General features: G+C 51.5%; 1 protein-coding gene across 1 annotated transcript; it reads left to right on the forward strand.

Moving 5' to 3' along the window:
* The first annotated feature begins 7987 nt into the window (after positions 1 to 7987).
* On the forward strand, positions 7988 to 14438 carry Cox19 (cytochrome c oxidase assembly factor COX19). The gene is made up of 3 exons (XM_075974799.1): positions 7988 to 8122; positions 10615 to 10730; positions 13886 to 14438. The coding sequence occupies exons 1-3, from the start codon at positions 8041 to 8043 to the stop codon at positions 13964 to 13966; spliced, it is 279 nt and encodes a 92-aa protein (XP_075830914.1). The 5' UTR covers positions 7988 to 8040; the 3' UTR covers positions 13967 to 14438.

A 14438-nucleotide genomic window follows, 5' to 3' on the forward strand; every position in this document is an offset into this window, starting at 1 on the left:
GTGAACAGATGAACTGAGCAAACCCTCAGCTCTCCAGGGGCCCCATGATCCCCGTGCCTTATAGCCATCCTCCCCAGGGCGTGCCGGCACCCCACCCACCCCACCACCCCGAGAATGTGGAATGAGCAGTTCGCAGGGGACAGCCCAGCAAGAGACTTAAAGCTACAGGCTGTGTGAAATGTGGGGTCGCCTCTGTGGCGGGGAGCCTGAAGTTGGGGCCAAAAGAACCTCTGTACGAGGTGAAGAGCCAAGGCTTTTTGGTCACAGGTTGTCTAAGCCTGGATCATTCGGGGTCAAGCTTCCAGGATATCCACACCCTTCCATGTGCTCCCAGGTTCCAGCGACATGGTCAAAGTCCATTGTCTTCTCTGTCCTTAGTTCTCTGGGAACCTGTTAGTTCTACGTGGTCTCCTCATCAAAGTGGAACTTGTGGTTTTGGGGACTTCTTCCTCATTCTGAAAAGAAGAGTCTCTTGCATCTTCATATTGGAGCCTCCAGAAGCAGGATCTCTATCTAACACGGAATACGCTGTGCAGCCATCAAGGGTCTCAAAGCCCACGGCCTTCAGAAGCAGCCAGAGTCTTCTGAAGTCAAGGGAGCTCACCCCACAGCCTGCAGTAAGGGGCAGGGCCACCCAGACACTGAGAGGCTATCCAGCAGACTGTGTACAGACACAGCAGGTGGCCAGGTTTACAGCCCCAACTGTCTGGGCCTTAATCCTGCCTCTTAAACCCTGGTGGCCTCACTGGGGAGGAGGTGCCCCTGAGATAGGATTGTGCGGGGCGGGTGACTTTTGGCACCAGAAGTAGCTGAGCTGCTTCCCACAGCCTGCCTCAACATGAGGCATCTGGGGTGCTCCCCCCACCCGACCTCCAGTAGGGCCCCTCACCATGGTGCCTGTCCCCTGGGGTGTCATCCACACCCTGCATAAATGCTGAGCTGAAGCAGAAGCCATCCCCGCTCCCTGCACCCAGGTCTTGCTCCCCTGTATGACTTGTGGAGCAAAGCTTACCTAGACTGCATCTCACCTGCACTGTGAACCTAGCACCTCTATTCCCTGGAACAGCATGAGCCTGGGCTGGGACAGTTCCTTGTCACCACTGTAGATGTCTGGGCCGTGCTTCAACTGTTGCCAAAGCCACTTACTGGGCATCCACAGCAGGGATCCAACCCAGCCAGGGAAATCTGCATAATTGCTGCAGGGAGCACTTCCTGAGCACTCACGGTGTGCCAGCCTTGGCCGGGAGTCAGGGCTGTGGAAATCAGAGGCAGAGGGAACAGCGGGATCGTGCCATCGCAATTCCAGGGCAAGACTGGTACAACTCCGTTTGCCATCGACTATGCATTGGGCGAGAGGGGGGGAGGGGGGAGTCAAGGCAGATGGAGTCTGTACTGCAGCTAGTGAGCTGAGATTTGCCTGACTGTCGGGGACAATGTGATGAGGAGTAGGTGTAGAGAAGCCAGGAGAGGTGTCAGGGTGGTCAGGGCTGGAGTCTGCAACCCCTCCAGGAGCAGACATGAGCTCACTGCCAGCATGAGAGTCCCTAAAGACCCACAGAAGGTCACCCCAAAGTTGCTTGGGTGAGTAAAGTGATCTGATGTCCAGGTTTATGTGAGCATCTCCTTCCTGGGGCCCTAGAGGAAGGCTGGAGCATCCATGACTGGTGTAGCCCAAATCCTCCTGCTTCTTCCTTCCAAGGGCTGGGATTACGGGCAACACTACCCAGCTAGCTTGAGGGCTATTTAGGGGAAGGATTTTTGTTGTTGTTTATTTGATAAAGGGTTTTCATCACTCAAGTAGCTCAGGCTGGCCTCAAATTTACTACCTGACTGAAGCTGACTTTGAACTCTTAATCCTCCAGCCTCTCCTCCCCTAGGGTTTAGATTGTTAGTGTGCACCACGCCCAGTTGAAAGAGTCTGTGTGTGTGTTATGTGCCCACACATACATGTTCATATGTTGCAAGTACATATGTACCACAGCATGTGTGTAGAGGTCAAAGGATGACCTCTGGTGTCAGTTCTCACCTTCCACCTTATTTGAGATGGTCTCTTTTTTGCAGCTGCATATGACAGATTAGCTGGCCCAAGGGCTTCTGGGATTTCTCCCATCCTCACCTCTGGTCTTGCTGAAGGAGCCCTGGGATTACACATGTGAAAGGTACCACATCCATTTTTACATATAATCTGGGACTCCTCAAACTTGCCCAACAAGCATCTTCGCCCCTGAGCCATCTCCCAAGCCCAACCTCGTTTATACAGACAGGATCTCTCACTGGCCTGGAGCTCACCAGTCCCACTAGACTGACTGCCCAGCTTGCCAGCAGAGGCTGTCCTGTCTCAGCCTTCTCAGTGCTGTGAAGACAAGTGCATGCCACACGCTTTTGCCTGGCTTTACATGGGTTTGGGAATAGAAAACAAGTCTTCATGCTTACCCATCCACCCCCAGTGCTTACAATGTTATCAACGCACACAAATCCACATGCATAGCGCACACAATCTGGGTACAGTGTAGCAGCTGGTACAGTTTAGCAGCAGATCACTCACTGAGCGTGCACCAGGCCCAGGGCTCCACCCACCGGAGCGGAGAACAAAAAAGGTGGGGAGAGGGATTTTAAACAGTTTCGGATGTGTTTTGGCATGTGTCTGGGCCTTTACCGCAATTAAACCTCGCAGTTTCCCCCAGCCCAGTGTGTCCCTCAATCCATCATACATTGCTTAATGCTGCTTTTAACATGACTGTGTACCCAGAATTAGACACGGGCCTCCTCTGCTGGGCTGGGCACGGGTGGGCGTGAACGTTCCTATTCCTAGCCTGCAGCAGAGTAAAAAGCAGGGTCAAGCAGAGGGAGGGGGGCACACCTGTGATCTCAGCTGTGGGGAGGCAAAGGCAGGAAGATGGCGAGCTCTGAGCCAGCTTGGCCTGTATAGTGAGGCTTGGTACTGCACACACCTGCAAGAGATGTTGCAGAGTGGATTCTGAGCAAAGGGATGGACGCCTGCGTGAAGTGCAGGGTTCGTTGTCATTTCTTGTGGGGGGGGTGGAATCAAAGCCAGGGCCTTGCTAGACAAGTTCTCTGTACTGCAGCACCTTCTCAGCCCCTCACTGGGGGCTTCCCAGCAGGTGCTTGATGAATGAAAAAAGAATTAAGAAATCAAAAGGACGTGGCTGCCCCTAGGTCATGCTGGAGAAGGGTTATTGTAGATACGAGGGAGAGCATAGCCAGAGGCAGGGACGTTTAGGAGAGTCCATGATCCTGAGCTGGGCAATGTGAGGTGGAAGGGGAGAGGGGATAGGGGAAAGCCAGGAGAGGAAGGGGTGGGTAGGCAAAAAGAGCCAGGTTGTTGGGTGGTGGTGGCGCATGCCTTTAATCCCAGCACTCGGGAGGCAGAAGCAGGATGATCTCTGTGAGTTCGAAGCCAGCCTGGTCTGCAGAGCCAGTGCCAGGGAAGGCTCCAAAGCTACCCAGAGAAACCCTGCTCAAGGAAAACAAAAAGAAAAGAAAGAAAGAAAAAAGCAAAGCAAAGAAAAAGAACCAGGTCATCAAAATCGCTGGATTATCTAAATTAGGGCAGCTGAGAGAAGGGCAGCCCAACCCCTAGGCTGGAGAAATTCGGGGTGCGGGCAGGGCATGCCAGCTATATGCCCAGGCACAGGTAGGGACTAGGGACTGAGGAATATTGGGAGAACCTGGTGGTCAGGCCCGTTGTGATGTGTTAAATAGGCACCTTGAATTACATCCCATTTCTAAGGTTTTGAGACAGAGTCTCCGTGTAGTTCAGGTTGACCATTAACTCCTCCTCCCAAGAGTGCTGGCTGGCGTGGTAGGCACCTTCATGCCTGTAGCTGTTCTTTTTCTTCTTCTTTTTTTTTCTTCAGTGCTGGGGATTAAATCTTAGTTTTACTAAGCTACATCTCCAGCCCCGGGCTGTTCCCTTTTTAAGTTTTTATGGAATTTCCCCCACACCCTGCAAAGGTGTGGCGCCAACTGTCTTCAGCGCGGTTGCTCAATCCACTGAGGGTCTGTTCTCATCAGACTTACTTGGGGCCAGGCTGACAGTTGCCCTGAGCAATCCTGTGTGCTGAGCTCTGATTCCTGGTTTATGTTCCATCTGGCCTTGACCTGAGTATCCACCAAAGATGGCCACACAAGATGCTCCCGATCATATGTCCTTCATGTAATACAATGTTGTGTTGATATCAGAAGGCTCGGAAGGGGTCTGTATTTCCCACACTTGGCTCTAGAGGCACTGTGGGGGATGCTGGAGCTCTCCGCAGGCTAGGTCATAAAGCGATGGAGTTCCCACCCAGCTTTGGGAGGAAGCCTGGGTGACGTGGAAGAACCTAGGTGTAGAACACAGTCCAAGGACACAGCCATGCTCCTGTGTCCGTCAGCCTGAGTGGGCTGCTGTAGTACAACATCAGGTAAAGCTGAGAGTTCTGTCTCCACTTTTCAGACACAAACCGAAAATTATATATAAAAAAGAAACATCTCAGGGCTGGACAGATGGCTTCCTTGGTAAAGTACTTGCCATTGCAAGCATGGCGACCTGGGTTTAGATCCCCAGCTTCCTTAGGAAATCCAAATGCTTGGTACATGATATTCAGTTGACTCTCCAGCTCGGTCTAGTTCTCTCTCCAAACCCTGTCCTCTCAGAGGGGCTGCTAGGAGTCCAGTTCCACATTTCCCGGGGCGTGGCTCCTCCCACTAGGCTGCTAGCTTCTCAAACCCCGGCCTACCACGATTGGAAATGAACCCAGTCTGTGGAGGACTAGTCAGCATTCGGAACCTACAGGGTATTCAAGCCCTCTCCTTCGGACAGACTATGTGATTCCTCTCCTGTCCCTTCCCCTGCCAGATCTCTGGCAGCTGGAGGAATCACCTGGGAGTTGCTTTGCTCGAATATACCCGGTCTTTTGCTTTTTAATTCAGCTTGATCTGGCTTACTGCGTCGGCAGAGAAACCTGTTGTGGGGTTATGGAAAACCTATCACCTGAGCATTCCCAGTGATGACCAGTCAGACTAGCAGATCCCTGAGGTTTACTGGCTCGTTGGCTAGCCAGTCTCCTGAATTAGGATGCTTTAGGGTCAGTGAGAGATTCTGTCTCTAAAGATGGGGAGATGGCTTAGTAAGTATAGGTGCCTGCTATACACAACCATGAGGGTCTGAGTTTGAAATGCTAGCATCCACATAAAAAGCCAGGCATGCAGCCGGGCGGTGGTGGCGCATGCCTTTAATCCCAGCACTTGGGAGGCAGAGGCAGGCAGATCTCTGTGAGTTCGAGGCCAGCTTGGTCTAGAAGAGCTAGTTCCAGGACAGGAACCAAAAAAGCTATGGAGAAACCCTGTCTCGAAAAAAAAAAAAGCCAGGCATGGCTGCGCATGCCAGGAACCCCAGCACTGGAGGGACACACAGACAAGTGGATCTTGAGAGCTTGTTAGCCAACCAGCTTTGCCAAAAAATGGTGAGCTTCCAATTCAGAGAGAGACCCTCCCTTAAAGCAATACGGAAGAAGATGCTTAGCATCCTGCTTGGGCCTCCACATGTGCACACACAGGTGTATCCAACTATACACACACACACTTCCCTCAGCTAAACAGCTGGGTGTGGTGGTGCACACCTTTGACCACAACACTTAGGAAGCCAGCACTTAGGAGGCAGATCTCAGTGAGTTTGAGACCAGCCAGAGCTACAAACAACAACCAAAAAAGCTCATACAAGGCAGTGCCCGTTTCCTAGAAATGCAGATTAAAAGCTTGCTGTCACAGCCCAGACACCAGTCCCTGCCTGCTTTCTTGGTATTTCAGGGCTGCCTGACTGAGGTCCTGCCACCTCAGGGACAGAAATATCCTTTCATTTTAAGCAGAAAAGGCTGCTTGCTGAGTCACAAAAGTCACCATTCTTCACAGCTCAAAAAAAAAAAATTGAGTAACTCAGTGTGTGGCCCCTGGTTCCAGGCATGGGAAAGATGGGAAAGGGTTGTTTATATGACAAGAACAAAGTACAGTTTTCCTTCTGGAGTCTCCCTGGCCACGCTCTTGTGTGTGTGTGTGTGTGTGTGTGTGTGTGTGTGTGTGTGTGTGTGTATGCACATGTGTGCAAATGTGTGTGGTATATGTGTGCATATGTGTGTATGTGTGTACCCCATGCACATATGGAAACTAGAGGAGGATGTCAGGCGTCCTGTTTACCTTAACCCCTTGTGACAGGTGTTAGCTGACCCTGGAGGTAGGCTGGAAGCCAGCACACCCCAATCCCTTACAGTGCTGGGGATTTAGGCCGGGTGACTTTTTTTTCTTTTTTTATGGGCTCTAGAGATTTGAACTCAGGTCTTCATGCTTATATAGCAAGTACTCTTGCCTGTTAAGCCGTCTTCCCAGGCCCCTTCCTGAGAGGTAAACTGAACTAGGAGGTTTGGGTTAAGGAGGTGGTACCCTTCTGCAAGGCAGCCTATAGGTCTGGACACTGGAAGCTAAATCCAAACTCCCACACAGGAAGCCAGCATGAGACTCAGCAAGGAGACCAATGGATGGCTATGGAGGAGGGGGATCCAGCAAGGTAAAAGAGAGTGAGCGCTGGGGTGAGGCTAAAGATCTGTTGGCCAACCACCTCTCAGCAGTCCTTGGGAATTATTAGGGATGTTGGGATCCGTCAGAGGATTGTAGAGGGACAGCGGCCCGAGGGACTGCTCTGAGCCCATTGATGCCCATTGCCAGGGTCTGGATGACTGTGTGACATAGAGACCATCTGTGGTTGAATTGGACAGCACCCCACAATCACAGCCAGTGTTGGGAGGCAGGGAGCAAGTGGGCTTCTCTGTCCCCAGCTGGAAAGCAGGGTTCTGGGGACAGGTGTTGTTGCCGTAGCAAGTCAGTGGACTGCATCCCGTTACCAAGGAACATTCCTTCCAAATCCACATGGCACAGTACCCCCCAGGACCTGATGGCCTCATCTGAAATAATGTCACGGCAGATTTTGAGCAGCTGAGGCTGAAATTGTTCCGACGAGGTGAGCATGGTGGTGAACACTTTTAATCCCAGCACTCAAGAGGCAGACACAGGCAGCTCTCTGAATTTGAGGCCAGCCTGGTCTACAGAGAGAGTTCCAGGACAGCCAAGGCCATGCAGAGAAACCCTGTCTCAAAAATACAAATGGAAAACAAAAAGAAAAGAAATAAAGAGAAAAAAATGTATTGGGATGGCCCTACTCCAATGTGGCAGTGGCCTCACATAAGGAGTGCTTGGACACAGACACATGGTGAGAACGCCACCAGAAGTGGGGGCACAGGAGGAGCATTGCTTCTAGCAATCCAGAATTCCCCAAGATTGACAGAACATCCCAGAGGTGGGGGGGGGGGCACACCTGGGCTCCCTGGAGCAGGCTGCAGGGACAGCAGCCCACAATGGGGCTAATGGCCCACACCTTAGGCTCAGACGTCTAGTCTCTTGAACCATAGGAGATGCCCTTTGGGGCAGTTTTGTTTTGTGAGAATGAGTCTTGCTGTGAAGCCCAGGTTTGCCTAAAAGTCAGGCAATCCTCCTGCCTCAGCCTCCCCAGTTGGGACTACAGGTGTGAAGCACTATACCCTCTCTTAATTTCTGACTGTAAAACCTGTTTGTGGCACTGTGTCGCAACACCCACAAGAAGTTAGCCACTCTCTCCTTTAGTGTGCTTCTTGCCTTGATTATACCCTCTGCGCATATGAGAAACTCAGTCCCCGGCAGACAACTGGATGGGATGAAGACCCCGGGGCACAAACTGGTGTCCTCGGGCAAAGGGCTGCACCTATCCAGCCTTGTTCGCTCTTTGGTACCAAAAGCTGGCTGGCCTTTTGCAGAAAGGAGGACTGAAAAGCTTCTGATTGCGGCCACCACTGCGCCCTATCAGAGCACAGCGGGGGCGGGGCCTAGACGGGAGGAGCGGGGCAGGGTGGGGAGGGGCAGGCCCACCGCTCGACTAGCTCGGCACTTTCCGGGCCTGCTCGGTGCTCGGCCGTCAGCCCTGCGTTGCCGCTGCGCACTGCTCTTGATTCCGCCGTCATGTCGACCGCAATGAACTTTGGGACCAAAAGCTTCCAGCCGCGGCCACCAGACAAAGGAAGCTTCCCGTTGGACCACTTCGGTGAGGCGAGGCGAGGCTCAGGCTGCCGGTGGCCCGGGATTGGGTGGCAGGGTTAGGGGTACTCAGTCTAGGTGGCAGCGTCTGGGGTGCTGAGTCTGAGGAGCAGGGTCTGAAATGCTGTTTCTCGGTGACAGGTGACAGAGACAGGAGAATTGGATGTGGATGGCAGGGTCTGGGATACTGGTTCTGGATAGCAGGGTCAGCGTCGCTGGGATTGGGTGACAGGGTTAGGGGTTCTGGATCTGGATTTAAAAGCTCTGGGCACTCAGTCTGGGTGGCAGAGTCTGGAGTGCTGTTTCTCTGTGATAGATGGCAGGTTCAAGGGTACTGGATCCGGGTGGCAGGGCCTGGGATGCTAGATCTGGGTGCTAGGGTCAGAGGTGCTGGATTTTAGGTGCACTGTCTGAGGAGTTCGATGTGCACGACAGAGAATGGGGTACTGAGGGCCAGGGTGTGGGGTGCTGGATCTGAGAGATAGCATGTGGGGTGATAGATCTGAGTGGCGGGGTCATGTCTGTTGGATTTGGGTACCAGGACCTGGGATGCTAGATCTGGTGGGTGGAGCCTGAGGTACTGGACCTTGGAGTGCAGAGCAGTTTGAACTCCAGCCACCTCTCAGATTGTGGGGTTGGGCATGCTCAGAGCCCTGTGTGGGTGCAGGCAGGGAAACTGAGTCAGAGAGCCACCTGCCATGGCATGGTCCTTCCAACTGAGAGCGCAGACTTGGATCTGATGTAACCAGGGTGGTGACGGGACTCCCGGATTGCTTCCGGGTCTCGATGTTAGGTTTCCCTCTTGCCAGCCCAGGAGCCACCCTCACTCCCCAGCTTGAGGCTCTAGGTCTTCAGTGAACATTAGGCAAAGAAATGTTTTCAAAAAGCGTTTGATGTCTAATATTGAGGCTGGAACCCGGGCTTGGCAAGTGCTCCACCTCTGAGCTGTGGCTCCTGCCCAGAGGATTGCTATTCACAGTTCTGAAGTCTACAGATAATGTCCTTTTGGAAAACTGGAGCCTGTGAAGAAACAAAACCATAAACCATCCAGAGAGGGTTGGGGATAGTCTCATAAACTGGGGCCTAGCTTGCACAGGAACGGAAGCCCTGAGTTCAGTCTTCAGCTCTTAGAAAAGAAAGAAAGAAAGAAAGAAAGAAAGAAAGAAAGAAAGAAAGAAAGAAAGAAAGAGAAAACAAACCAAAAAAAAAAAAAACCAAACCTACCACAAACAGAAACAACCCTAAGAAATGTTGCTGACACTGTGATCTTCCAGAGACAGCTTTAGAGATTATTGTATTTTTAAATCATATTTATTATTTAGTGTGTTTGAGGGTGTGCCATGGTACTCATGTGGCCAAAGCATAACTTGTGGAAGTGGGGGGGGGTCTCTTTCTACCACATGAGTTTGGGAGATCAAACTCACGTTGCTGGTCTTGGTAGCAAGTACCTTTGCCCACTGAGTCATTTAATCTCCTTAGATTATTTCTTTACCAACATTTCTTTGGGAAATTTTCCATTTTTAAAATTTTATTTGAAAATTTTAACTTTATGTGTATGTGTGTGCATCTGAGTCTATGCGTGTGCATCAGAGTGAATGTGTGTGCATCTGAGTATATGAGAGGGGATGCGTGTGCATTTGAGTATATACGTGTGCATCAGAGTGGATGGGTGTGCATCAGAGGTGCTGCATGTGCATCAGAATGGATGTGTGTGCATCTGAGTGTATACATGGTGTGTGTGCATCAGAGTGGATGTGTGTGCATCTGAGTGTATACATGATGTGTGTGTATCAGAATGGATGCGTATGCATCAGAGTGGATGTGTGTGCATCATAGTGGATGTGTGTGCATCTGAGTGGGTGTGTGTGCATCTGAGTGGATGTGTGTGCATCATAGTGAATGTGTGTGCATCTGAGTGGGTGTGTGTGCATCTGAGTGGATGTGTGTGCATCATAGTGGATGTGTGTGCATCTGAGTGGGTGTGTGTGCATCTGAGTGGATGTGTGTGCATCATAGTGAATGTGTGTGCATCTGAGTGGGTGTGTGTGCATCAGAGTGGATGCGTATGCATCAGAGTGGATGTGTGTGCATCATAGTGGATGTGTGTGCATCTGAGTGGGTGTGTGTGCATCTGAGTGTATACATGATGTGTGTGGAGTACCGTTGGTGGCCAGAAGGTGTTTGATCCCTTGGAGCTGGAGTTGCAGACATTTGTTAGCTGCCTGATGTGGGTGCTGGGAACCAAACTCATTTCCTGTACAAGAGCAGCCGGTGTTCATAACGAGTGAGCCATCTCTTCACCCCTTGTTTTGTTTTTTGTTTTGAAGTGATGAGGATTGAACCCAGGGGACTGTATGCCAAGCATGCACTCTATCCCACATCCAGAGCCCAGGAAGGAAACAAATTTTGATGGAAACCATAGCACTGCCCCAAGGCCGCCGAGTGAGCAGGTCGGGTTTTCTCTTTGCAAACAGGACACTGTCTTCCTTTTTTTCCTAGGTGAATGTAAAAGCTTTAAAGAAAAATTCATGAAGTGTCTCCGTGACAAGAATTTTGAAAATGCTTTGTGCAGAAATGAATCTAAAGAGTATTTAATGTGCAGGATGCAAAGGCGAGTACCACCATCACATTCGGACCTGAGTTCTGATCCCTCGGTGTGTGTAGGGTGTTGTGAACCACCATATGGGTGCTGGGAGCTGAGCCCTGGCCCTCTGAATGACAGCAAACAAGAGATGCTGACCATCTCCCCAGTTCCCACTGTGTTTTTTGAGACAAGGTCTCTTGCTGTCCTGGAGTTTACTAATGAGGTTAGGCTGGCCACAGGCAAGCCAAGGGATCTTCCCATTCCTGCCTGCCAGTGCTGGGATTGTAAACATACCAGCACACCCAGTTTTCTTTATGTGGGTTCTGGGGAAAGAACTCAGGTCTGTTTTATCTTCCCAGCCACATCACAGTGGCCGATGTTTGCTGGAAGAAGTCAACGCTTAGCAGGTGAGGTGACACTGAGGCTGCCAAGCTGCCCTGGGAACCCCTTTGTGAGTGACAGCCCCGTCCACGGCCCCATTCCTCAGAGCTTTGTCCCGCTCATTAAGCTCTCAGAATCATCCATCACAGCAGCGCTGACTGAGCCGACAGGTTTTCATGCCTTTCACGTTCTCAGCCCGTAAGAACATGCACTGCCTCGTCCCTTCCCTTGAAAGCTGTTTGGAATGTAACGGGCACAATAGGAGACTTAAGCGATGATGGATGGTGATGCCTGCGCTCCCCCAAGTTTAAACAGAACAAAAATAGCGATCCGTGGAGCTTTGCATTAGAATGAGAGCCATTCTAGCCGTGAACATGAAGAAGCAGGTAGTGCGTCACTGCGTGGGGGAGGGGTCTGATGCAGTTGCACACACAGGAATTCAGGCACCTCAGTCTCTCAAGATGCGAGATGCCAGTGGTCCACTTAAGCCTGCTTTCTTTGCTCGACAAACCCAGACAAGTCCCTGAGGTGTAGGCATGTGGGGGTTACAGTGTGAGGTTTCGACTCCAGCAGTGGGGATGACTAACTGTAAGGCCTTGTCCTGCCACTGCAAACAGTGCTTGAGTCTGTCCTGATCTCACTGCTTCCAGGTGGCACATGGCTCCCACGGAGCCTCAGGGTGACTGCTTGTAGCCTCAGAAGGTGGCCAAGAATTTCTTCTTGGCTCTGCTGAGCTTTTTTTTTTAGAAGAGGGACAGAGCGACACCAGCCTGGGGACAAGGATGTGAGCAGGTTCCTGCCTTCCCCAGGCTCAGCCCCTGTGTCTTGGTGTCTGCAGAAGGAGAGGTTTTCACGGACAAGCTGGGCGAATGCAGCAAGTGAGAGCAAGACTGGGGCCTGTAGCTCAGGTCTGCCATCCCCTTGGCCCAAGAGGCTGAGGCAGGAGGATGGAGAGTTGTGAGGTCAGCCTGGGCTAGAGAATGAGTTGAAGAACCATCTGGGCAGGCTGGAGAGATGGCTCAGAGGTTAAGAGCACTGGCTGCTTTTCCAGAGGTCCTGAGTTTAATTCCCAGCAACCACATGGTGGCTCACAATAGTCTATAATGGGATTTGGTGCCCTCTTCTGGTGCATAGGCATACATGCCAGAACACTGTATACATAATAAATAAATCTTTTTTTTTTTAATAAATCTTATAAAAATAAAGTCAAACGTTTAAAAAAAATCTGGGAAATTTATTAAGATCCCATCTCAAAATAATGAGAAAAAACAGGGCTGAGGATATAGCTCAGTGGTAGAGTCCGGTGAGGGGCTGGGGTGTGGCTCAGTGGTAGAGTCCCTGCCTAGATCCCCCAGTAAGGGGCTGGGGTGTGGCTCAGTGGTAGAGCACCTGCCTAGAATCCCCCAGTGAGGGACTGGGGTATGGCTCAGTAGTAATACATTTCAGAGTCTGTGTGGCCCCGGATTCTACCTACAGTATCCCCTCTGCCAAAAAAGTTGAGCAGACTTGTTTTGACTCTCACACCTGGCACAGATCACAGTGGCTCCTACCTATGATTGTTCTGAGGATGTGGCTGGTTTGGGGTCCCCTGAGGAAGCGACTGGTCTATGGGCAAGGCTTCTGGGCAGGACCAGCAGAAGGACTTCTTGCCTATTGTCAGTGGGATGAACTAGTTTTGGACCTCCTAGTCCCCATGCATCTGTGCCACACTTAGCACCGTGTAGAACGGGTGCCTCAGAGCCCAGAAGGAAGGGCCCGCCTACTTCTGTGACTTACAGGGGCCTGAGCCAGGCAATGCAGGCAAACAAAGATGCTTCTGGTTTTGTCTGGTGGTGGAAAGATTCTTTTGGTTTCGTGTGGTTGGTGGGTTTGGATTTTTTTTTTTAATTGTCTAGACAAGGTCTAATAACACAGGCTAGCCTAGAACTTCTGGCAGTCCTCCTGCCTCAGCCTCCTGAGTGTTAGGATGGTGGGTGTATCAGGTGTATGACACCATGCTTGTTAGGCTAGTTGGGAATGAAATTGTCGAACATACAGTTCAAGCTGACTTAGCGTGTGCGCACAAATACGTAAATAAATGCAATTAAAAATTAAACACTGGGCAGTAATGACACACACCTTTAATCACGGCACTAAAGATAAAATAAAATAAATAAAAATTAAATTAAAATAGCCCTCATGGGCTTGAGTAACCTCAGGGGCTGGCCTGTGCAGCTCAGCCTTGACCTCCTGTCCCCACTCCAGAGAGGCAAAGTTACAGGAGGATGTGAAAATCCTGCACAGTGTGTCTGGAGTGAGTGGGGCTGGGACAGGCAGTCAGGGCTGAAGCACTGCAAACATCTTTCAAAGTGGGTTCCATTAGGAGACAGAGGCACATTGGAAGCATTCCTTTGCCTGCGTGTGTATGCATTTTGTGCGTGTGAGTGTCAGCCCTGGGTTTTGTTTGTCAGAGGCCACCCATCCCACTTTTGGAGACAGAATCTCGCCAGCCTGGAGCTCACTGGTCAGCCCTGCTCTTCCCACCCCTGGTCCTTCTCAACTATGGGGACACGTACCAAGCCTCGGCTCTCCCAAGCTCTGCTCACTCCCCTGGGGTCATGTACTATCTGCCTCCACCCTCATCCTCAGCCCCTGCCCTTGAGAACTTGGGCTGACCGTGTGGTAGAAGGGAAATTGGGGCTCACATGGCCTGTGGGCTCCTCACGCTGTGGGGAGGACCCTGTTCTCTGTGGGGGTGCGGGAGGCTGGGTAGATGGGTGAACATAAGAGCATGGTCCCATGGCAGCGTCTTTCTCTTCCAGGCAGCTGATGGCCCCAGAGCCACTGGAGAAGCTGGGCTTCAGAGATGTGAAGGACGAGAAGCCGGAGGCCAAGGACAAATGCTGAGAACAAAACCACGGGCCGGTTCCCCAGCTGCCTGAAGCAGATCTGAGCCCTTCTGCCCACAGAGCCAGGAGACCCGAGGCTCACCTGTGCTGCTCAGTGGAGGGAGTCCCCAAGGGGACTGGAGAGCACCCCAAAATGCTTCCTCAGCTGTCCTCAGTTTCCCTCAGACAGTGGTCTTATTCTTCCATCTGTGTGTGTCACAGGCTCCCCTCAGGGCCGAACTCCGATGTGATGTCCTGCCCAGTGTGGCCGTCACACCACAGAGCCCGGGACAGCTTTCCACAGTGACTCAGCCTGTCACAGACCCAAGTCTTCGTACTAGAACTGACAGTGAAACCATGCGACGTCAGAATGTCCGCCCTTTGTGCTCACAGATGCACGCACGCCAGCTCGTTTCCCTTCATCTCTGTTCTTTTCTTTGAACCAAACTGGAATACAAAGTAGGAAGTGGGAAACTGTTTGACTTTTGACA

The sequence above is a fragment of the Microtus pennsylvanicus genome, chromosome 1, assembly GCF_037038515.1.
Source record: "Microtus pennsylvanicus isolate mMicPen1 chromosome 1, mMicPen1.hap1, whole genome shotgun sequence".
Taxonomy (NCBI): domain Eukaryota; kingdom Metazoa; phylum Chordata; class Mammalia; order Rodentia; family Cricetidae; genus Microtus; species Microtus pennsylvanicus.

What these genes read in the sequence shown, in the direction of transcription:
- Cox19 (XM_075974799.1), top strand. Translation starts at nt 8,041, where the DNA reads ATGTCGACCGCAATGAACTTTGGGACCAAAAGCTTCCAGCCGCGGCCA. An exon ending in CTTCCCGTTGGACCACTTCG is followed by an intron (nt 8,123 to 10,614) that starts GTGAGGCGAGGC and finishes TTTTTTTCCTAG; the next exon opens with GTGAATGTAAAAGCTTTAAA. An exon ending in TGTGCAGGATGCAAAGGCGA is followed by an intron (nt 10,731 to 13,885) that starts GTACCACCATCA and finishes TCTTCCAGGCAG; the next exon opens with CTGATGGCCCCAGAGCCACT.